General features: G+C 42.5%; 1 protein-coding gene across 1 annotated transcript in view; it reads left to right on the top strand.

Moving 5' to 3' along the window:
• The window catches only part of LOC126183471 (protein dispatched), a 188,944-nt gene that overhangs the window by 57,325 nt on the left and 108,092 nt on the right, over positions 1-23,527 (top strand). The window contains exon 3 of the mRNA XM_049925483.1: positions 3,780-3,941. Within this exon, the coding sequence (XP_049781440.1) occupies positions 3,780-3,941 (162 nt within the window). The remainder of the gene's footprint in view (positions 1-3,779; positions 3,942-23,527) is intronic.

Below are 23,527 nucleotides of genomic sequence, written 5' to 3' on the forward strand. Positions count from 1 at the left end.
GTGATGGGGATGGAATTGAAAAATTTCGTCTCATTATGAACATAAAACGTTTCAAATTCATCATGCGTTGCCATAGATTTGACAATCGTGTAACTCACGATGAAAGGAGAAAATTAGACAAGATAACAGCGATTCGGGAAATATTTTCTCTATTTGTACAGAATTGCCAGAAATCATACACCCTCGGAGAAAACGTTACAGTAGATGAGAAACTTGAAGGATTCCGTAGAAGGTGCAGTTTTCGCCAATACATACCTAGCAAACCAAACAAATATGGAATTAAGATATATGCTCTTGTGGATTCCCAAGTATTTTATCTCTATAATCTGGAAATATATGCTGGGCTGCAGCCAGAAGGATTGTACCACGTTAGCAATAAACCTTCAGATGTTGTTCTGCGACTATGTGAACCAATTTATCAGTCAGGTCGAAATGTGACAGCAGACAATTGGTTTACTAGTATTGGTTTGATAAAAGAGCTAAGAAGAAAAAGTCTTTCTTTTGTTGGGACGATGAAAAAAAAATAAACGTGAGATTCCTCTGGAGTTTGCTACCAGTGAAGGCACGGCTGTCCATAGTTCACTTTTTGGCTTCAAGAAAGGCTGTACTCTAGTTTCCTATGTTCCTAAAAAGGGGAAGTGTGTTATCTTGGCATCAAGTTTGCATGAAGATAATTCAGTAGATGCTGACACTGGAGATAAACAGAAGCCACCCATTGTAACATTTTACAATAGCACCAAAGGTGGAGTCGAGACTACAGATAAGTTGATCGCTTCATACAATGTAGCAAGAAATGTGTGCCGTTGGCCCATGGTCATATTTTTTGCAATGATCAATATGAGTGGAATTAATTCACAAGTAATTTACTATGGCAACAACGAGAATTTTATCCGAAGAAAAGGATTCCTGAAGCAACTCTCACATGCGTTAGTTCTACCTCACTTGGTTCGTCGATGCTTGGAAACCTCAGGAATTCACAGAGATCTTCAACTGCGGCTGCAACAATATAGGCCAATGTGTGAAGAAGAAGCAGAAGACACAAGCAGAAACGAAGAACAAGGGATGGGATCAAGAGGAAAAGGTGTAATACCTGCACAGAAAGAAAAGACTGACAAAATATTGTTGCAAAATGTCAGAAGCCTATGTGTTTGATACACATTGAACATTTTTGCTCTGAATGCGGAAAAATTCCGCATTTGTTACCACAGTCTAAAGTGACAATGAAACAAATGAATGAGTTGTAATATCATTGTTGTTCTGCTCCAGTGTCATAATAGCCTTTCTGTAAAGATAATTGTCATTTGTAATGTGTTTTATTAGTGACATATAATAAAGAAGCAAATGAAAAAGCGACATTTTTATCATTTGTTGCTAAAGCCCAACATTGACGATAAGAAATATGAATGATGAATATTTCTACTGCAGTTGTGCTCGTATGTCATCTTTGTCTTTCTTTAAATGTATTTGGCACTTATAATATGTTTTGTGAACAGAATTTAATAAATGATCACGTGAATAAACGGTGTGATCAATTTGATACACCGCGCCTGATCTTGCTGCGACAAACACCGCGCCCGACAGAAGGTTAAGAACCCTGTCCAACCTTTTGTAACGTTCAGGGACCATCATAAATGATGGTGGATTCATTGTATTTATTGTCTTTGAATAGAAGTGTCATTTCTGCATATCTCATTGTGTATTTCTTTTATTTACCTTCTGTACCATACCGTAACAGTTCTTTCTGCGTATGGTTGAAGTTACACTGAGCTGTGTTACCTGGCAGTGACACATCATGCGACAGTTACTCTCATTCTTAAGTTTTGTATACCAGTGTAAATGAGTTTTACAAACATATCCAAAGATGATGATAAAAGAAAAAAAGGTTGGCTGTTTTCTTATTTTTCGGGGGGGGGGGGGGGGCAGTAAATTCAGATTTTTCAAATTTTCCATTTTTTGTGCATTATCTGTTGTTTTCAGTTACTTGTACCATTTTCTTGAGCCTTCTTAAGAAGTAGTTTTCATTAATTTTAATGTTTGTATCACTGTTTTTTGCACACAAATTTGCATTCTTGGTTCATTTCACGAATAGTGTGTTCATGTAGAATGGCTTACTTTATGAATGCTTTGTGCTCTGTCATTTGGATATTTCTATGATAGCTGATAGATTTGTAGTCACATGTATAAGATATCTTATGCTGGTTACAAGTGTATAAAATGCATTTTGCTTTAGAAGTCTAATATTGATGATAACAGTGTATGTGGCCTGTTTTAAAATTAGTTTTTTAGTTTTTATTTGTAATGTGCGCTGGATGAGATCTGTTTGGCCAATAAGGAACTACTGTCACATACAATTCTCGAATGAAATTTTCACTCTGCAGTGGAGTGTGCGCTGATATGAAACTTTCTGGCAGATTAAAACTGTGTGCTATATCGAGACTTGAACTCGGGACCTTTGCCTTTCCCGGGCAAGTGCCCTACCATCTGAGCTACCCAAGCGTGTTTCACCACCCGTCCTCACAGCTTCAATTCCACCAGTCCTGAGTTCGAGTCTCGGTGTGGCACACAGTTTTAATCTGCCTGTAAGTTTCATATACAATTCTGTTCTGAAATATGTAAAATGGTATTGAAATTTATATATGGATTTTTAAACATGTTATGTCAAGGGATGTAGGTCTTTGTTTAACAAAAGAATCCAGAAATAATATGTAAGTTCTATGTGTATGAAAGAAGTCAAAAAGTTGTAGAGGTGACTTGGTTATTAGACAGGAATAAAGGAAAATAGCAGGGACACGAAACTGCCATGGGTTTTTTCTCATACATGGCAAAAACCTGTATCAAATCTGACTGCTTACTGGAAAGAAAATTAATTGTTGTCATGTTGTAGGCAGCAGGACTGCTGGTATGGTGGTGGATACAGAAATGTTATTTGTTTTGTTGAATCCTGTTATGAAATATGTTCATGCACTTCTAAACAGTGTGAAATTGCACAGATGAGTAACAAACTGTTCATATTTGATAAATCTATGAAATAAAAATGACATCTTTTTCATGACATTAACCAGCTTTTAACACCAAAATTATTGTGTGCCCTTTATGCTCGGATTGTTGCTTTTCACATTGCAAGCTATTGTTTTTAAATTAGATTCCTGTATGAGATACACCGTGGAAAAAAAAGTGAAACACTATAACACGTGAGAAATCTTAACAAAAGCTGTAATGCCTAGATACTTTAATCGCTTGGTATTCAGAGTAATAAACAATTAAAACCAGCTGGACGCTTTCTTTTATTGTTATATTTGCACAGGACTGATATGTGCTTCAGAGTAAGACTTAATAGCCTAAGTGTACATCCTGTGCTCATTGTGAAATGTTTATTCTGTAGCTATAAATTTTGTTTTTCCCCCATTTGAACTGTACTGTACAGTTTTTGTGTGAGCCATGGAAACAATCACATCGATAAAATTCATTGCATGGAAAATTTGCAGATTATGTTTTGTGTTCTATTACAAAATTCTTGTTCTCATTATTGAAGTAATGTTTTGATTTGGGTGAAGATAAAGTATGAAAGTAGATGCTGATGGCCAAATATAACTACACATAACAAAATTGAAGGATCTTTTTGAATGAAAGATTTATTGGGTATTATGCAGTTTTTGAGATTCATATTTCTGTACTGAAAATAATTAAAAAATTTAGTGTTGAGGGATTGGACAATAATGGTTATTTTTATGTAAATATTTTGAAGTCATAGTTTTCAGATTGTTGCATAATTCTTTTAGGGATTTCAGTCAAGGGGGACAGTTTTATCCCAGAGAATAACAGCATGGATTAATCTGAAAGATGCAACAAGACCATCTGGACCACTCTCAGTAAATCCAAAAGGTGACACTGTTGACTTAAGAGAAATATCAAAGATAAGGAGACATCGGCAGCATCATAAGGTAAATGACAGTAATTTAAAATAGCATTGTACACTCCTGGAAATGGAAAAAAGAACACATTGACACCGGTGTGTCAGACCCACCATACTTGCTCCGGACACTGCGAGAGGGCTGTACAAGCAATGATCACACGCACGGCACAGCGGACACACCAGGAACCGCGGTGTTGGCCGTCGAATGGCGCTAGCTGCGCAGCATTTGTGCACCGCCGCCGTCAGTGTCAGCCAGTTTGCCGTGGCATACGGAGCTCCATTGCAGTCTTTAACACTGGTAGCATGCCGCGACAGCGTGGACGTGAACCGTATGTGCAGTTGACGGACTTTGAGCGAGGGCGTATAGTGGGCATGCGGGAGGCCGGGTGGACGTACCGCCGAATTGCTCAACACGTGGGGCGTGAGGTCTCCACAGTACATCGATGTTGTCGCCAGTGGTCGGCGGAATGTGCATGTGCCCGTCGACCTGGGACCGGACCGCAGCGACGCACGGATGCACGCCAAGACCGTAGGATCCTACGCAGTGCCGTAGGGGACCGCACCGCCACTTCCCAGCAAATTAGGGACACTGTTGCTCCTGGGGTATCGGCGAGGACCATTCGCAACCGTCTCCATGAAGCTGGGCTACGGTCCCGCACACCGTTAGGCCGTCTTCCGCTGACGCCCCAACATCGTGCAGCCCGCCTCCAGTGGTGTCGCGACAGGCGTGAATGGAGGGACGAATGGAGACGTGTCGTCTTCAGCGATGAGAGTCGCTTCTGCCTTGGTGCCAATGATGGTCGTATGCGTGTTTGGCGCCGTGCAAGTGAGCGCCACAATCAGGACTGCATACGACCGAGGCGCGCAGGGCCAACACCCGCCATCATGGTGTGGGGAGCGATCTCCTACACTGGCCGTACACCACTGGTGATCGTCGAGGGGACACTGAATAGTGCACGGTACATCCAAACCGTCATCAAACCCATCGTTCTACCATTCCTAGACCGGCAAGGGAACTTGCTGTTCCAACAGGACAATGCACGTCCGCATGTATCCCGTGCCACCCAACATGCTCTAGAAGGTGTAAGTCAACTACCCTGGCCAGCAAGATCTCCGGATCTGTCCCCCATTGAGCATGTTTGGGACTGGATGAAGTGTCGTCTCACGCAGTCTGCACGTCCAGCACGAACGCTGGTCCAACTGAGGCGCCAGGTGGAAATGGCATGGCAAGCCGTTCCACAGGACTACATCCAGCATCTCTACGATTGTCTCCATGGGAGAATAGCAGCCTGCATTGCTGCGAAAGGTGGATATACACTGTACTAGTGCCGACATTGTGCATGCTCTGTTGCCTGTGTCTATGTGCCTGTGGTTCTGTCAGTGTGATCATGTGATGTATCTGACCCCAGGAATGTGTCAATAAAGTTTCCCCTTCCTGGGACAATGAATTCACGGTGTTCTTATTTCAATTTCCAGGAGTGTATTTGTATAACTCGGAAGAGTGATCTTTTATCTATGTATGTTGCAATTACAAATCTATAGATATTAAGCCACTTTACCTTGCTAAGATGTAAGACACAGTTTACTGTATGAATATATTAAATGAAACAACAGATTTGTTGTTGATTTGTATGTCAAAATAGAGATAACAAAGACTAGTGGGATAGTGACTCTTGACGCAGCTGTTAATGTTTTGTAATATAATTATTTATACAGCCATTCATAGTAGCCCATTTTACGTGGGTATATTAGTTCACAGATCTCCATGATACAAAGAATTACAAAGTATGATGCTTGGAGCTACAAAGATGTTTGTAACTGTTGCACCAACATTGATTACAGCACTGAAACACAGCACTGAAAAAATTCATAAACATTCCTTTCACACGAGATTGTGATTATTATTTTTTTGTTTTTATTTATTTATTTATATATTTTTTTAGGAAATTGTATTTGTTTTGGATTACAGTCTCATTGAATTTTTAAATGACTTAATATTCACCATTGACTGTGGTATTTATTACAATTTACACAACTGTAATTTTGACTTGAGGTCATTGTTATGTAGTTAAAGCTGCAATCGATATGAGGGGTGTCAAAAAAGAACAGACTTTGCTTATAACATCTTTATTGCTCATTAACTACATTTTAAGCAATGTCCTCTTCAAAGTAGACCCTTCCACCGGCAATATACCATTCCCAATATTTTTTCCATTTTTGGAAAGCCTTTTGGAATGCACTTTCTGGGATGCTGCACAGTTCTCTTGTTGTATTGTGCTGAGCTCCTCAGTGGTTTTGGTATGGCATTTTTTCAACACTGTTTTAAGTTTTGGAGACAGGAAAAGGTCTGTGGGGGATAGGTCACTAATATGACAAACAACTGGTGCATTTTCAGCCACAGCAAAACAAGGCTAACAGCAGTTTATTGTCTAAACTTACCATAAGGTATGTTCAATAGCTGCATTGAATTTCCTATGCTGGGTGAAGCGCTATTTCAAAATTTTTGTCTTTGTTTGACTAACTCTTGTAAACATCAAAATTAGACATTCCACTGTCAGAAAATGTTTTTCACAGTACATCCATGAAAAATCTAGGCTTAGAATTTAAAAACTTCTTCACATTCGGGACAACGTCAATAAAATGTCAACATTAATAAAATTAATGAAAAGACTGTGAACCTCTATGGCTCAAGTCAGCATTCATCACATACATCATCTGTGTGAAGCTTAAAATACACCATTTTGTTATGAAAACATATGAAACAAGCAGATAAAGACAGCATCTTAATTAACTTTATCAGTAGGTAATGGGTGGAATTAAATGTCTTGAAGCTACATCTGCCCATGTCAGTAACATGCAGCATTCTGGTTAAAATATTTGCATCATTCCCAAGGACTATATTTAAGATAGAATGTAAGCATTTGACATAAAACCTTTGATAGAATATACAAATATACTCTTAGATGCTAAGCTTAAGGCAATGGGAAAAACGAGGACTGTCATACGTTATTAACTGTGGTAAAAACACATATATCCATGAACCTGAGAATAAATCAAAATACCATATACTTGTGAAGGTACATACAATATCGTGGCATAGGTACAAAAGCATTCTGGACTTTTTGTATAAATTGTTTATTGGATTACTGAAGGAATTGGACACACAGTGTGGGGCTCATGAAAGTGTCCTGCCACAAAGAATCCATGCATTGCAAATACATTTTTGTTTCTCAAATCTAAAAATACAACAACTACATTAATTGTTGTAAAAACATAATCCATAAATTTGAATAATAACTAAAATACTACATGGTGGTAGTTCGTGCAATGGTACAATATATGATCAAAAGTATCCGGACACAGGGCTGAAAATGACTTACATGTTCGTGGCACCCTCAATTGGTAATGCTGGAATTCAATATGGTGTTGGCCCACCCTTAGCTTTGATGACAACTTCCACTCTTGCAGGCATACGTTCAGTCAGGTGCTGGAAGGTTTCTTTGGGAATGCCAGCCCATTCTTCATGGAGTGCTGCACTGAGGAGAGGTATTGATGTCGGTTGGTGAGGCCTGGCACAAAATCGTTGTTCCAAAACATCCCAAAGTTGTCATATCAGATTCAGGCCAGTCCTCTGTGCAGACCAGTCAATTACAGGGATGTTATTGTCGTGTAATCACTCCGTCACAGGCTGTGCATTATGAACAGGTGCTCGATTGTGTTGAAAGATGCTGTCACCATCCCCAAATTGCTCTTCAACAGTGGGGAGCAAGAAGGTGCTTAAAACATCAATGTAGGCCTGTGCTGTGATAGTGCCACACAAAACAATCAAGGGGTGCAAGTTCCCTCCATGAAAAACACGACCACCCCATAACACCTCCGCCTCCGAATTTTACTGTTGGTACTACACGCACTGGTAGACGATGTGCACTGGGCGTTTGCCATACCCACACCCTGCCATCGGGTCACCACATTGTGTACTGTGATTCGTCACTCCACACAATGTTTTTCCACTGTTCAGTCGTCCAATGTTCACACTCCTTACACCAAGCAAGGCATCGTTTGGCATTTACCGGTGTGATGTGTGGCTTATGAGCAGCCGCTCGACCCTGAAATCAAAGTTTTCTCACCTATCTTTCAAAGTACTTGAAGTGGATCCTGATTCAGTTTGGATTTCCTGTGTGATGGTCTGGGAAGATATCTGCTTATTACACATTATGACCCTCTTCAACTGTTGGCAGTCTCTGTCAGTCAACAGACGAATTCGGCCTGTTGCTTTTCTGCTGTACGTGTCCCTTCATGTTTCCACTTCACTATCACATTGGAAACAGTGGACCTGGGGATGTTCAGGAGTGTGGAAATCTCACTTACAAATGTATGACACAAGTGACACCCAATCAACTGATCACATTCGAAGTCCGTGAGTTCCGCAGAGCACCCACTCTGCTCTCTCACGATATCTAATTACTACTGAGTTTGCTGATATGGAGTACCTGGCAGTAGGTGGCAGCACAATGCACCTAATATGAAAAACTTACGTCTTTGGGGGTGTCCGGATACTATTTATCACATAGTGTATATCAACATATGTTCTGATATTGTAAGAAATGAAGTGTCATATAAATAAATGAAGTATTCTACTCGAAAAGATGGGATACATGATGAAGAGAAAGTACTGCTGGCAGTTACGTGAAGCATTCAGCTACCATTCACTGTTTTTTGAAAGACTGAATTGAAGTTGTCCAGAAATCTTCTCTTAAATAAGTCTACTTGTTCATTTAACATATTTTCTGGGTGAGTTTTGAGAGTTTTGAGATGATCCTACATTTGTATTTCTTCCAAAATATTCATGGTTTTGCCCTTCTGTATGGTGTCCAGGATTTGGAGGGATGCCTCTTACTGGCTGCGTTATTTGTATTCTCTTTGAGATGAATACTGAATGTGGAAGTGCTGCTACCTGTTTACCTGATATGTTCTTTAAATTTAGTAGTAAAAGAACATCCTGTCTGTCCAATATAATATATACTTTGAACATGTACCACAATGAATATTATAGGTGCCCAATTTACTGAAATGTTCACTTTTATTACTATTACATCAGATTAGTTTCTGTAGAATATTTTTTGTTTGGAAACTAATCCGTACCTTTGTGTTTTTAAATGTCTTTGCAAGTTTATCCAAAGCTGCCCTGAGGTATGGGAATCTGACAAACTTTGGTTGGGGGGTTAGTTAGCTAGTTGTTTTGTAGATCAAAGTCACAATAAATGTTATGGTGTGGAATGCATCAATAGAAAAAACATAGAACACATTTCAACAAAAAAAAAAAAAAATTATATATATATATATATATATATATATATATATATATATATATGTGTGTGTGTGTGTGTGTGTGTGTGTGTGTGTGTGTGGCTACATGTGAACCATTTACAGCTTTATATATACTAAGATGGTTTCTGTTCTTTCGGACATGCCCGAAAGAACAGATACCATCTGTGACCGTGCAGCTCGTTAGAATGAAATTACAATGAAAAGAAAACCCTTAGCTGCTTACAGGCGTTGACATATGTCAACGGGGACAGTTGAAAATGTCTCTCCTGACCGGGACTCGAACCCGGGATCTCCTGCTTACACGGCTGGCACTCTATCCATCTGAGCCACCGAGGGCACAGAGGATAGTGCGACTGAATTTCATTGTAATTTACAGCTTTCTTCATTAAAGTGACTAATTATCTTTACTCAGAAATTCCTCTGCTTTATTGGAGTTGTCAAAGAGGAACATCTTTAATCTACATTTGAAAACACTTGTTATATCTGTCATACACTTTAGTTCCATTGGTAGATTATCAACGAGTTATGTAGTGTCGATGACTAGCAATGCTGTCTTTCAGTGCTGATGCACACCGTACCCAATCTCATACAGTAATCTGGAACTGTGGGTCAGTGGTTCATGCTATGTCAGTAGTGTGTAACAGGCCACGAATTTGGGTCAGGTGGGAAGCACGGTCAGAAGGCCAATGCAGTTGCGGTGATTGCTCGCGACAAGCGGAAGATCTGGTTTTGAGTCCCAGTCTTTGAGTAATATCTGCAGATTTCACCCACTTCCGTGCCAAAGTTAGATTTAGTAAAAATAATGCAGGTCATTTTTCCTTCTAGTATTGTACTTGTGAATATCTCTGTTACTACCAAACTTAGATGGAATGTTGCTAACAAATTTCATAAGTGAGTAAATGTATTGTGAAGCTGTAGTTAATATTCCCAGCTGCTTAAAGAGATGCCAACAAGATGTACATTTGTGAACTCCACACATAATACTCATTTTTGTGCAATGAATACTTTTTGCCTAAGAGAGGAATTACCCCAGAGTGTTACGACTTATAACACCAGTGAATGAAAATGCGAGTTCGTCATTATTCTTAAGGAAAAAAATAGCTGAACGTAAACGTTGTAGCAAATATAATACGTATAAGCTAGCCCATTTGTGCAAAACCTTTAAATACCTTTCGGTAACTTCCGCAAACCGTAAAAACTTAACTTCTCTTATAAATTATTATAATCGACACTAATGCTTTAGTAAGCGTGCTTTCGATAAGTCACAGAAGATCACAGTCGTTGATCATTTATCATTTAAAGATTTTATGTGCTCAGAAAAATGTATGAATAGCTGGTTCAGTATAATGGCCTTTTGAAATCCAAACTGTCAATGGCTAAGTACCCCATTACCATACAGGTGGGTGACAATCCTGGAGTATATTACCTTCTCAAAAACTTTTAGAGAATGGTGTAAGGAGTGACACTGTTTGGTAGTTATTGACACCTGTGAAGTCACCCTTTATATAGATAGGCCTGGCAATGACATATTTCAATCTTTCTCGGTAAACACCCTGAGTTATTGATGCATTACACAAGTGACTAATAACATTTCATATTATAGAGCCACAGCTTTTTTGTGTCGTATTGAAGATATTATCCACCCCATATGAAATTTTACTTTTTAGAATCGTGATGGTCTTTCTTATGTTAGGTGGGGTTACGGGATTAATGTTTTTTATTTCTTTTACAGTGCTCCCATTCTCTTTAAAAGAAATAATGTCATCTTCTATGGCTTCTTTCCCTGTCTCTTTCTTTTAATAATATTTTGTATTGATTTTATTTTATTATCTGATTTGTCAGTTTTAGAGAAGATGTGCACACTCTTGAATATTTTGCAATTTAATATGTTACAGTACTGTTTATAATAATATAGCATTTCTGGGACATTTCTTGTTCTGCGCGGATGACCTCGACATTGTGCGCCCGTAACATCCGATCTTCTTCTGGCTATTTGGTACAAGTCCTTTTTTCATTTTGAAGATTTCTTTAATGACTTGTCACTATTACATTGCCTTTTTTAAAGGAAAAATGCTTTTAAAATGGATGCAGGCTCATTAAGGAAGTATGTTGAATTTAGAGTTAACATTAGGCTCATTCTAAACTTCACCCCAGTCAACATTTTGAAGCTTGCTTTAAAATATTCAGTAGTTGTGTCATTAATCAGCCTCACTGTTTACTTATGGTGTTTGAAACGTACATGAAACTAAGTTATGTAATGTGAATAATGTGCATCGTGGTATGACAATCATCCTAGTTCTGGTTAGGCATGTCTCTAACTTCTGCTTGTTGAATAAATACGTTAACTGCAATGGTATTTCCATTTTTAACAGCTTGGGCAAGTAAGTTTATGACATATCAAATTCCAAGTGCCTAACAGTCACTCATTTGTTTGTCTTTTACCAGTGTGATTTCTTTGACTGTTTTTGCATTGATATTGCATATTTTGGTACACACATTCCTAACCCTGTCACCAGGAAAGCCATTCCTTAAATAGACAGCTTTTTTAATATGGCTAACTCTTTCTGAATTTTGGCATCATCAGGCTTAGCTCATTAAGCGACATACTGTACATTGAAAAAAATGCTTTTTTATGTGCAACCTTTTGACAAGACTGTTATCAATACGTGTGTGGCTGTACGTTAACAAAAAATACCGAATTTTTGTTGGTCTCCAAGATTCATAATTTTTGTGTCTGGGTAGTTGATAAACTTACTTACTTTTGATTTCTCTATCTTATGGTGTGTGAACTATTGAACTTTGCATGCATAATGTCTATTACATTGTGAGTGCCTTCAAACTTCAGTATGTTGTTGGCAATCTGTAATAATGCTTAACTTTCTCTGCTGTTTACTTATATTGTTTAAAGAACTTACACTCTAAATTATTCAGATAAATCTGTCAATATCCTTGCCAGAAGACTTCTCATTGTAAGGCAGTCTTTTGCATATCAACAGAAATAGTTGAAATTTGTGATTAACTGTAGCAAGTCAGTAACCACATGAATTTCAGGCCTCTTGAGGTTTTTTGTTCTCAATTAGGTTATTTTTATCGGAATTGTCTCTTCGATCAGTGTGTTGGTGTACATATTCGAGACCTCAGAAGATAGAAACTCCCCAATTTCAAGGATCCCTAATTTTCTGCTTCACTTCATTACATATCATGTATTTGACCTCATAAGTTTGTTATTGATCAGACTCTTGAACTTCTTCCTAATCTCATATGCTAGGCTATCTTATGTTATTTACAATTGGATATACAGGAATACCATCTATGATATTCTTGGCCACACCATGGGAGGAACGTCAGGCTAAAGATGGCAGCGGATCTTATTTGCCCCAGTACCTTGTTTGTTTGAGAGCTGATGGGGAATCTTTCATGACGACGAAGCCTCAGTTTTTTGTTGAGCATTTAGAGGACAAGTTTGGGGAGGTGGAGGGCATGTCCAAAATGAGATCTGGGTCAGTCTTGATCAAAACAGCATCCTCTGCCCCGTCACGGGAGCTACTCGCTTGTGACAAGCTACTCGCTTGTGACAAGCTACTCGCTTGTGACAAGCTACTCGCTTGTGACAAGCTACTCGCTTGTGACAAGCTACTCGCTTGTGACAAGCTGGGGGATGTTTCTGTAACCATCATGCCCCATAAGAGCTTAAATATGGTCCAGGGTATCATATTTCACCAAAACCTTCTTTTGCAGTTTGACAATGAGCTGCGCGCTGATTTAGAGCGGCGAGGTGTACATTTTGCCCGACGTGTCCACCGGGGTCTGAAGGATAATCGGGTTCCACCGGTGCCCTGATCTTGGCCTTTGAGGGTGATAAATTGCCCGAGAAGGTCAAGGCGATGGTCTACCGGTGTGATGTAAAGCCCTGTATCCCTCCCCCGAAGCGGTGCTTTAAGTGCTGGAACTTCGGCCATGTGTCTTCTCGCTGTACTTCCAGCGTCACATGCTGAGATAGCGGACGCCCATCACATCCCAATACTCCATGTGCCCCGCTTCCAATCTTTGTCAACTGCGGAGAGCACCATTTGCCTTGCTTGCATGACTGCAGGATTCTCCAGAAAGAAAGGAAAATCATGGTGTACAAAACCCTGGACAGATTGACCTACACTGAGGCTAAGAAAAAATTTAACACCTGTATCCTCTGCGTATGACATTGTCTTACGCCACCGCTACAACAGTTCTGGCACCATCAGCTCCGCGAACCCAGGTCACCTCTCAGAGTCAGAAGACTACACCTGCCTCCATAGTGGGGGGCATTTCCCTCCCTGTTGCTTCCTGCACCATCTACTTGGGGAGCAACCCCACCCCCCCACCCCTCTCCCCCAACCATCGGCGTGCAGCGTGGATGTCCGTCCCCACTTCTAAGCTGGAGAAGTGTAAGTCATCTTTGGCTTCACTCAGTAGGGAGAGGTCCCTTGGGTCACTCCCTCCCCAATTTTCTTCTAGTGGGAAAGAGGACACCCGCCAGTGGCTGAAGAGCCCAAAAGCAGCTGGTCATGAGCCAGTGAAGTCCTCCCAGCCAGGGAAACCCAAGGAGCAGTGAGAGAAAACCAAAAAGAAAACTCCTAAGACCAAGGAAATTGCAGTGGCACCCACACCAAGGCTACCTAAAAGCTCTGCGTCTGAGGATGGGGTGGAGATTTTGGCGTCTGCTGAGGACCTAGATCTTGCCAGACTCTCAGACACAATGGATATAGACTGCCCAGGCAATAAATCGGTGGCAGCAGGTGACTCTGAGGCGTAAACTGCCTCATTGAATGTTCCATGCCTTCCCAGTCCCACGATGTCATCCTCCAGTGGAATTGCAGCGGTTTTTTCCACTGCCTGGCTGACCTATGACAACTGGGAAGCCTTACACCTGCTATCTGGATTGCTCTCCAGGAAACCTGGTTCCCAGCAATGCGGACCCCTGCCCTCCACAGATATAAGGGGTATTACAGGAGCAGTAGCGACTATAATCGAGTGTCAGGTGGAGTTTGCATTATGTCCTAAACTCAGTCTGTAGTGGACATGTGCCCCTTCAAACCCCTCTTGAAGCTGTGGCTGTCAGAATAAGGACGAGACAGGAAATTACTGTCTGCAATGTATATCTTCCTCCCGATGGTGCAGTAGCCCTGAATTTATTAGTTGCACTGATTGATCAACTCCCTAAACCTTTCCTACTTCCGGGAGATTTTAATGCCCATAACCCCTTGTGGGGTGGTACCATAGTTACTGGCCGAGGCAGAGATGTCGAAACTGGGTCCGCCACACATTTCAGTGTGGCTCGTGGTAGTTACTCAGCCATTAATTTATCAATTTGCAGCCCAGGACTTCTCCCATCTATCCACTGGAGAGCATATGACAACATGTGTGGTAGTGACCACATCCCCATCTTCCTGTCACTGCCCCAGCGTCAGGAACACGGGCACCTGCCCAAATTGACTTTGAACAAGGTGGACTGAGGAACTTTCACCTCTGCTGTCACCGCTGAATCTCCCCCACACGGTAACATCGATGTGATGGTTGAGTAGATGACTAGCACAATTATTTCTGCAGCAGAAAACACAATCCCTCGCTCTTCATGGTGCCCGAGGCGTAGGGCAGTCCCTTGGTGGTCGCCGGAAGGCGCTTAAGCAATTAAGGAGCGTCAGCGAGCTCTACAGTGGCATAAGTGGCACCCTTCCCTGGAGCACCTCATAGCCTTTAAACGGCTCCGTGCTCGTGTTCGCTACCTTATCAAACAATGGAAGAAGTGTTGGGAGAGATACGTTTCTACCATTGGGTGCCACACAACACTTTCCCATGTCTGGGCAAAGATGAAACGTCTTTTTGGGTACCAGGCCCCAACAGCTGCCCCGGTGTTACCATAAATGGCGAGTTAGGTACCCACGCAAACGTGATTGCCGAGCTCTTTGCTGAGCAGTTTGCTCGAGCCTCTGCGTCGGAGAATTACCCCCCCAGCCTTTAGCACACTCAAACGGCGGCTGGAAAGGGACGTCCTGTCATTCATTACGCGCTGCAGTGAATCCTATAATGCCCCATTTACAGAGTGGGAGCTCCTCAGTGCCCTTGCACCTTGTTCGGACGCAGCTCCTGGGCCTGATCAGATTCACAGCCATATTATTAAACATCTCTCGTCTGACTACAAGCGACATCTTCTCGTCAACTTCAACCGGATCTGGTGCGATGGCATCCTTCCATCGCAATGGCGGAAGAGCACCATCATTTTCGTGCTCAAACCCGGGAAAAACCCGCTTTATGTGGATAGCTATCGGCCCATCAGCCTCACCAACATTCTTTGTAAGCTGCTGGAACGTATGGTATGTCGGCGGTTAGGCTGAGTCTGGGAGTTATGTGGCTTGCTGGCTCCATGTCAGCACAGCTTCTGCCAGGGTCGTCCTACCACTGATAATCTTGTGTCCATCGAGTCTGTCATCCGAGCAGCATTTTCCGGACGGCAACACCTGATTGCCGTCTTTTTTGACTTACGTAAAGCATACGACACGACTTGGCGACATCATATTCTTGCCACATTGTATGAGTGGGGTCTCTGGGGACCACTCCCGATTTTTATCCAAAACTTCCTGTCACTCCGTACTTTCCGTGTCCAAGTTGATGACTCCCATAGTTTCATCCATATCCAGGAGAATGGAGTCCTGCAGGGCTCTGTATTGAATGTCTCTTTATTTTTAGTGGCCATTAACGGTCTGTCAGCAGCTGATGGGCCGTTCGTCTCACCTTCTCTGTATGTAGACGACTTCTGCATTTTATACTGCTGCGCCAGTACTGTTGTTGCTGAGTTACACATCCAGAGAGCCATCCACAAGGCACAGTCATGGGCTCTAGCCCATGGCTTCCAGTTTTCAGCTGCAAAGTCGTGTGTCGTACACTTCTGTCGGCATCGCACCGTTCATCCGGAACCCGCGCTTTACTTTAATGACAATCCACTCACTGTAGTGGAGACATATCAATTTCTAGTACTGGTTTTTGACACTCGATTGACTTGGCTCCCTCATCTTCGTCAGCTTAAGCAGAAGTGCTGGCAGCATCTCAATGCCCTCCGTTGCCTGAGCAACACCAACTGGGGTGAGATCGCTCTACGCTGCTGCAGCTCTACAGAGCCCTTCTCCAATCCCGAACTGACTATGGGAGTGTGATTTATGGTTCAGCAGAACCTACAGCATTGCATTTACTCGACCCTGTGCACCACTGTGGGGTTCGATTAGCGACAGGAGCTTTAACGAGTCCGGTGACCGGTGTACTGGTGGAGGCTGGTGTCCCTCCACTGCAGATCAGACGTGTGCAACTGCTCACCAGTTATGCACCACACATTCATAGTTCCTCTGAGCATCCGAATTACCGTCTCCTTTCGCGGCAGTCTATCTCCCACATCGGCGACCCAGATCAGGGCTAACGATTGCGGTTCATGTGCAGACCCTTCTCTCCGAACTGGAGTCCTTCCCTTTACCACCTCTACTTGGGGTCCTTTCACGTATACCTCCATTGTGTACACCTCGGCCACAGCTTCATCTGGACCTTTTGCATGGCCCTAAGGACTCTGTTAACCCCGCCGCTCTCCGTTGTCACTTCCTCTCGATTCTTGATGTGTTCTGAGGCTCTGAAGTGGTGTACACCAACGGCTCAGTGGTTGATGGTCACATAGGCTTTGCATATGTTCATGGAGGATATATTGAGCAGCACTCCTTGCCAGTTGGCTGCAGTGTTTTCACTGCAGAGCTTGCGGCCATATCTCGTGTTCTTGAGTACATCCGCTCATGCCCTGGCGAATCATTTCTCCTGTGTGCTGATTCATTGAGCAGCCTACAAGCTATCGACCAGTGCTACCCTCGCCACCCCCTGGTAGTGTCCATTCGGGAGTATATCTACGACCTGGAACAGTCTCGCCATTCCGTGGTGTTTGTGTGGACCCCAGGACATGTCGGAGCCCTGGCAACGAACTTGCCGACAGGCTGGCCAAACAGGCGACACGGAAACCGCTTCTGGAGATAGGCATCTCCAAAGCTGACCTGCGTACTGTCTTACACCGCAGGGCTTTCCAGCTTTGGGAGACAGAATGGCATAACAGCAGGCACAACAAACTGCGTGTCGTTAAGGAGACTATGAATGTGTGGAAGTCTTCCATGCAGGCCTCTGGCAGGGAATCAGTTGTCCTCTGCCGGCTCCGCATTGGCCATATGTGGCTAATGCATGTTTACCTACTCTGTCACGAGGATCCACCTCAGTGTCGCTGTGGCTCCCAAATGACAGTTGTCCACCTCTTGCTGTACTGCCCACTTTTAGCCGCTCTGTGGCAGACTTTTAATGTTCCCAGCACCCTGTCTTCTGTGTTGGGCGGCAATGCCTCCACAGCAGCTTTAGTTTTAAGTTTAATCTGTGAGAGTGGGTTTTATACTTCCATGTAGGTTTTAGCGCATGTCCTTTGTCCCTCTGCGTCCTCCACCCTAGTGCTTTTAGGGTGCAGGTTTTAATGTATTGCAGAGTGGCTGGCTTTCCCTTTTTATTCTCGTGGTTGGCCAGCCTCTGTAATCTGCTTTCATGTTTTACTCTCTTCTGTTTCTAGCATCTCTGTTGTTTTCTTGTCCGCTTTTGTTCCTATTAGTGTTCGTTGCCTTCCCTTCGTTCTTGTGGCTTTTCCTTTCTTTCCGTTTTGTGTTATATGTTTTGTCAGTTTTATTCTCAGACTTGTGGAATTGTTTTATTAGGACCAAGGGACTGATGACCTTGTAGTTTGGTCCCTTCTCCCGCCTCTAAACCAACCAACCAACCAACCAACACAAAGTATCTTTTACTCATTTTATTTGCAATAATTTTCACCAGCATCTCACTAGTTTCCTCAGTTAAAGTTAAGAATGGAGGTAGTGCCAGCCAGGATACTTTACCTCTCTTGCACATAGGTTGGCAGTGCATTAGCTTTTTCTAGCCAGAAATTGAAAGCTTATGATGATACTCAGTGTCTCTGTTTGGTCTCAACTATTTCTTGGAATGCCTTGTACAGCTTGTGAACTTGTGGTTATGCTGTACTTGGGAGGCAGTTTTATATTACTGTCACCAGAGTAAGCATGCTTAACAGCTCTGTAGTGATTACCACATGGTACTGACCACCATTCTGAACCTCGCACCTTCCTGAATACAGTGCACAGCCTGAGTTTGTTAGATGTCTTTTTCAGGAGAAGTTAGCCCAACTTGCAGCAAGCACAGTGACAGTATTCACTTACACAGTACAGACAGGAGAAGATAGCTTGAATTCCCACCACCAAAGCAACAGTGGTTTACAGTTCTGCTGACACTTCCACATTTTCCGTGTTACCATTTTAATGTGTAGCATATCCCAAGCTTTTATTATACTCGATGTAGTAACCCGCACATTACTGCACCTCCGCGATCACTACCACAGTGTACGTCGATACGTGCTTTTATTTGAGTAGCACACCGTTTGGCTGCTCTGAGCCCCCACCAGAGGCTGCTGACCTTGGTCTGGTATTGTACTTATGCTGTGACTTAATAAATAGTTGGTTTCTTATAGCTGTGTCTTCTGTTGTGTTTGGAGCCAGAATGCAAATAACGATGAGTAGAACTTTTGTGTGCTCAACTTTAGTGACCTTTTTTTCATGTAACTCACCCATGGATGTGGTACTTAAGTCACTTTTCCAGCAGCACGAACTTCTGCGGCCACCTTGGAAAAACTTGTGGCTACATTGACAGTTCAAGCTCAGATGCACCCACTGCAGTTTGTACTGTACGATGACTCTGCTGAAGATTGAGAAGCTTATGAAAAATGACTCCGCCAGCACTTTGTTGCACTTAGGGTGATAGACAAAGAAATTTGTTAGGGCCGGCCGGTGTGGCCGAGCGGTTCTAGGCACTATAGTCTGGAACCGCGCGACAGCTAAGGCCGCAGGTTTGAATCCTGCCTCGGGCGTGGATGTGTGTGATGTCCTTAGGTTAGTTAGGTTTAAGTAGTTCTAAGTTCTAGGGGACTGATGATCTCAGAAGTTAAGTCCCATAGGGCTCAGAGCCATTTGAACCATTTTGAAACTTGTAAGGCTTTGTGTTTATCACAGGTTTCTCCTCACATTTAATAGTTGTCGTGTCAATTAGCCCCATTTCAGGAACCAGCATTACTCTCTTTTTGGTGACATGTCCAGTTTGTTGTCTTCTTATCATCCCAATTGCACCCATGTCATGTCCTAAAATTTAGTTCCAGTAGCATCACATTTCAGAAGCTTCTATCCTCCTCTTGTCTAAACTGTTTATCGTTCATGTTTCACTTCCATACACGACTACATTCCAGACAAATATCTTCAGAAAAGACTTTATAATACTTAGGTCTATATTTAATGTTAACAAATTCCTTTTCTTCAGAAATGCTTTTTGTGCCATTGCCAGTCTACATTTTATATCCTGCCTACTTTGCTCATCATCAGTTTTTTGCTGCCCAAATAGCAAAACTTGTTTCTAATTTAGGTGTCTTGTTTCCTAAACTAATTCCCTCAGCATCATCTGATTTAATTAGGCTGCATTCCATTATCTTTGTCTTGCTTTTGTTGAGGTTCATCTTATATCTTGCTTTTGTTAAGGTTCATCTTATATCGCCCCCCCATGAACAATGGACCTTGCCGTTGGTGGGGAGGCTTGCGTGCCTCAGCGATACAGGTAGCCGTACCGTAGGTGCAACCACAACGGAGGGGCATCTGTTGAGAGGCCAGACAAATGTGTGGTTCCTGAAGAGGGGCAGCAGCATTTTCAGTACTTGCACGAGCAACAGTCTGGATGATTGACTGATCTGGCCTTGCAACATTAACCAAAACAGCCTTGCTGTGCTGGTACTGCGAACAGCTGAAAGCAAGGGGAAACTACAGCCGTAATTTTTCCCGAGGACATGCAGCTTTACTGTATGGTTAAATGATGATGGCGTCCTCTTGGGCAAAATATTCTGGAGGTAAAATGGTCCCCCATCCAGATCTCTTGGCAGGGACTACTCAGGAGGACGTTGTTATCAGGAGAAAGAAAACTGGCGTTCTATGGGTCAGAGCGTGGAATGTCGGATCCCTTAATCGGGCAGGTAGGTTACAAAATTTAAAAAGGGAAATGGCTAGGTTAAAGTTAGACATAGTGGCAATTAGTGAAGTTCGGTGGCAGGAGGAACAAGACTTCTGGTCAGGTGAATACGGGGTTATAAATACAAAATTAAATAGGGGCAATGCGGGAGTAGGTTTAATAATGAATAAAAAAAAAATAGGAGTGCGGGTAAGCTGCTACAAACAGCATAGTGAACGCATTATTGTGGCCAAGATAAACACGAAGCCCACGTCTACCACAGTAGTAAAAGTTTTTATGCCAACTAGCTCTGCAGATGACGAAGACATTGATAAAATGTATGATGAGATAAAAGAAATTATTCAGATAGTGAAAGGAGACGAAAATTTAATAGTCACGGGTGACTGGAATTCGACAGTAGAAAAAGGGGGAGAAGGAAACATAGTAGGTGAATATGGAATGGGGGTAATGAATGAAAGAGCAAGTCGCTGAAAGAAGGTTGTATACATGGAAGAAGCCTGGAGATACTGGAAGGGTCCAGATAGATTATATAATGGCAAGACAGAGATTTAGGTACCAGGTTTCAAATTGTAAGACATTTCCAGGGGCAGATGTGGACTCTGACCACAATCTATTGGTTATGAACTATAGATTAAAACTGAAGAAACTACAAAAAGGTGGGAATTTAAGGAGATGGGACCTGGATAAACTGACAGAACCAGAGGTTGTGGAGAGTTTCAGGGAGAGCATAAATTGACTAGAGATGGTTTCTACATTACTAGCTCCACAATTGCATCTACAGTAGCTGTAAACCCAGTGCTTAAATAATTGGTGTACAGTTATGACATGGGTGGCCTGACTCTCCACCAGACTGGGCATCCGATCCATTGCAGAACTTCTGTAATTTCAGTTATTGCCTTTCCATGTTAGATGGTGTCATTCTCTTGTTGATGGAAGGGATATTGTCAGTGTTATGATTCCAGCAACATTGCGTAAGGAGGCTGAGGCCTGTTTTGTCAGTGTCATTGGGGAGCCTCCAGCCTGCAACTAGTGTTAAGATCACCAGGTGACACCGTGCACTAGACACTTTTTGATTATTGGTCGTTGATGCATTTTGCAAGTTTCCTTCTGTCGCGTATTGTCCAGCTACTACAGCAAACGTGACTGACAAGACCCTGTCAAAATATTTTTCTGTCGAAGGCCTAACTTATATAGTAGTTTCAGACAATGGTCCTCAATTATTGGCTCAGTCCTTTAAAGATATTTGTTCATGAAATGACAACCACCATGTCGTAGCAACTCCCTTTCATCTGAATCCAGTGGCGAGGCAGAAATTTTCATATAAACTTTCAAAATGCAGATGTGCAGATGTGTCATGGAATTTGCAGAGGCCCATATGTTTTTTCTTAGTTCTTACAGAGCTACTCCAATCGGGCTGCTATGGACGCCGCTTCATCTGCTGCAGTTGAATAGGCATTGTGCAGCGGTAACGGTGTTATCACAGATTGCACCCGGAACTTCAGGCTGGCAGTCTGGGTCCTGAGGTTCAGAAACATCTACGTTAGATTCCAGGCATCATCCACAGCCAGCTCGGGTGCCATGTGTTCGTAGTATGTATCGACAGGTGCCTTGTGGCCCTCCACTAAACCACCTGTGCCCTTGGTTGGGCACAGACCCCTCCCTGCAGACCACCAAGTGGACACCTCTCCCACTGTCTTCACAGTTCAGGGTGGGCAGCATGCCACCCACGCTGTGCCCGCCCACCCTCCCGATGTTGTCTCCGTCTGCTCCGCCAGTGGACCAGCCCCATACAGACAATGCGGCTTGACCTCTCGGCACCCCTGCAGTGCCTTGTCATGCAGAAAGGGATGTTAGGGCATTATTGGCACGCCCACTGGTACCTTCTACACTGATGCAGGTGCTGTCGACACTGACACTTATGTCTGTCATCCACCGGTGGGCGCCACATATGTTACCTCCAGATGCCTCGGTTCCCCTCCTCACAGCACCTAGAAAAGAGTCCGACACTGATATGACCTCTGGGTATCAGGTGCTGACGTTGTCCGCCTGCTCTCGTGGAGGGGCAAAAGGTGCGCTTGTCTTCACTCGCACCACTTCCATTCTTACTCACTGATTCGCGTGGACCAGAAACTGCTCGCACCCAAGACAACTTCTTCGTGCAATATGGATGTGGCAACAATGTGCATGCTGCAGAGGAGTTGGCCTGTGGTTGCTCTCCTCCCCCCCTTCCCAAGGTAGGAGTGATGTAGTAAGCTGCATGTACGGCCGTGTCTTTTATTGTGTTCAGAACCAGAACACTGGGGACTTGAGAAATTATCTTTGATCCACCACAGTGAAAAATAACATCTTGCTCTTCTTTCATTGAGTACTCAAAGCCATCTGTTGATACACAACCTTGCATTTCTGGCATGCATCCCAATGAATGAATGAATGTTAACTTTTACTTTGAACTTTAGTTTCTAATCTCTTCATTCAATGCAATCACCATCACCTGATGTTTCTTAGTCTAGTTTCTCCACTGTCTTTTATGTGGAAGTTTCATGAATCTGAATGAGATACAGTGTGACACATTTACCTTACTTTTTTCTTTTTTGTACCTGATAACTTACTTGCTGTTTTACTATTACTGGCTTTATTTTTCTGCACAAAGAAATGCTGCAGTAAAATACTTGTTTTTAAAATACTGGACCTGGTTTCATCCTAGTTTGCCTTTAAATTGGCCCAGTTGAGGCTGACTCTAAATTGTACCATTGGCAGGTCTGTTTCTTATCGTTTCTCAAAATTTAGCCAGAATTATCCTGTAAAATGACCAAATTGTGTCACTTCTGGTGAGTATATACAGTTAACTCACTCACTCTTTCACCCAGCTGCTTGTAGTCTTCTCAGTTCATCTGCCACTAGTAACAAAATAAATAAGAGAAACAGGCAAACAAACACATTGCAAGAACTGCACAGACAGTTCTAATGATGTCTAAGTCTTCTTGAATGATGTCTCAAATGTTCATAATTACAGGAATCGTGTTTTAAATTAATAAGGAAAGGTAATTTACCATTCTTGCAAACATATGTGCTTTTGTTAAGTAACTGTTTATTTGTAAACTAAGCTGCTCTACAATGATCAAAATGCATCTTATTATTATTATTATTATTATTATTATTATTATTATTATTATTCCTTGC

This window comes from Schistocerca cancellata, chromosome 4 (genome assembly GCF_023864275.1).
Source record: "Schistocerca cancellata isolate TAMUIC-IGC-003103 chromosome 4, iqSchCanc2.1, whole genome shotgun sequence".
In the NCBI taxonomy this organism is placed as follows: Eukaryota; Metazoa; Arthropoda; class Insecta; order Orthoptera; family Acrididae; genus Schistocerca; species Schistocerca cancellata.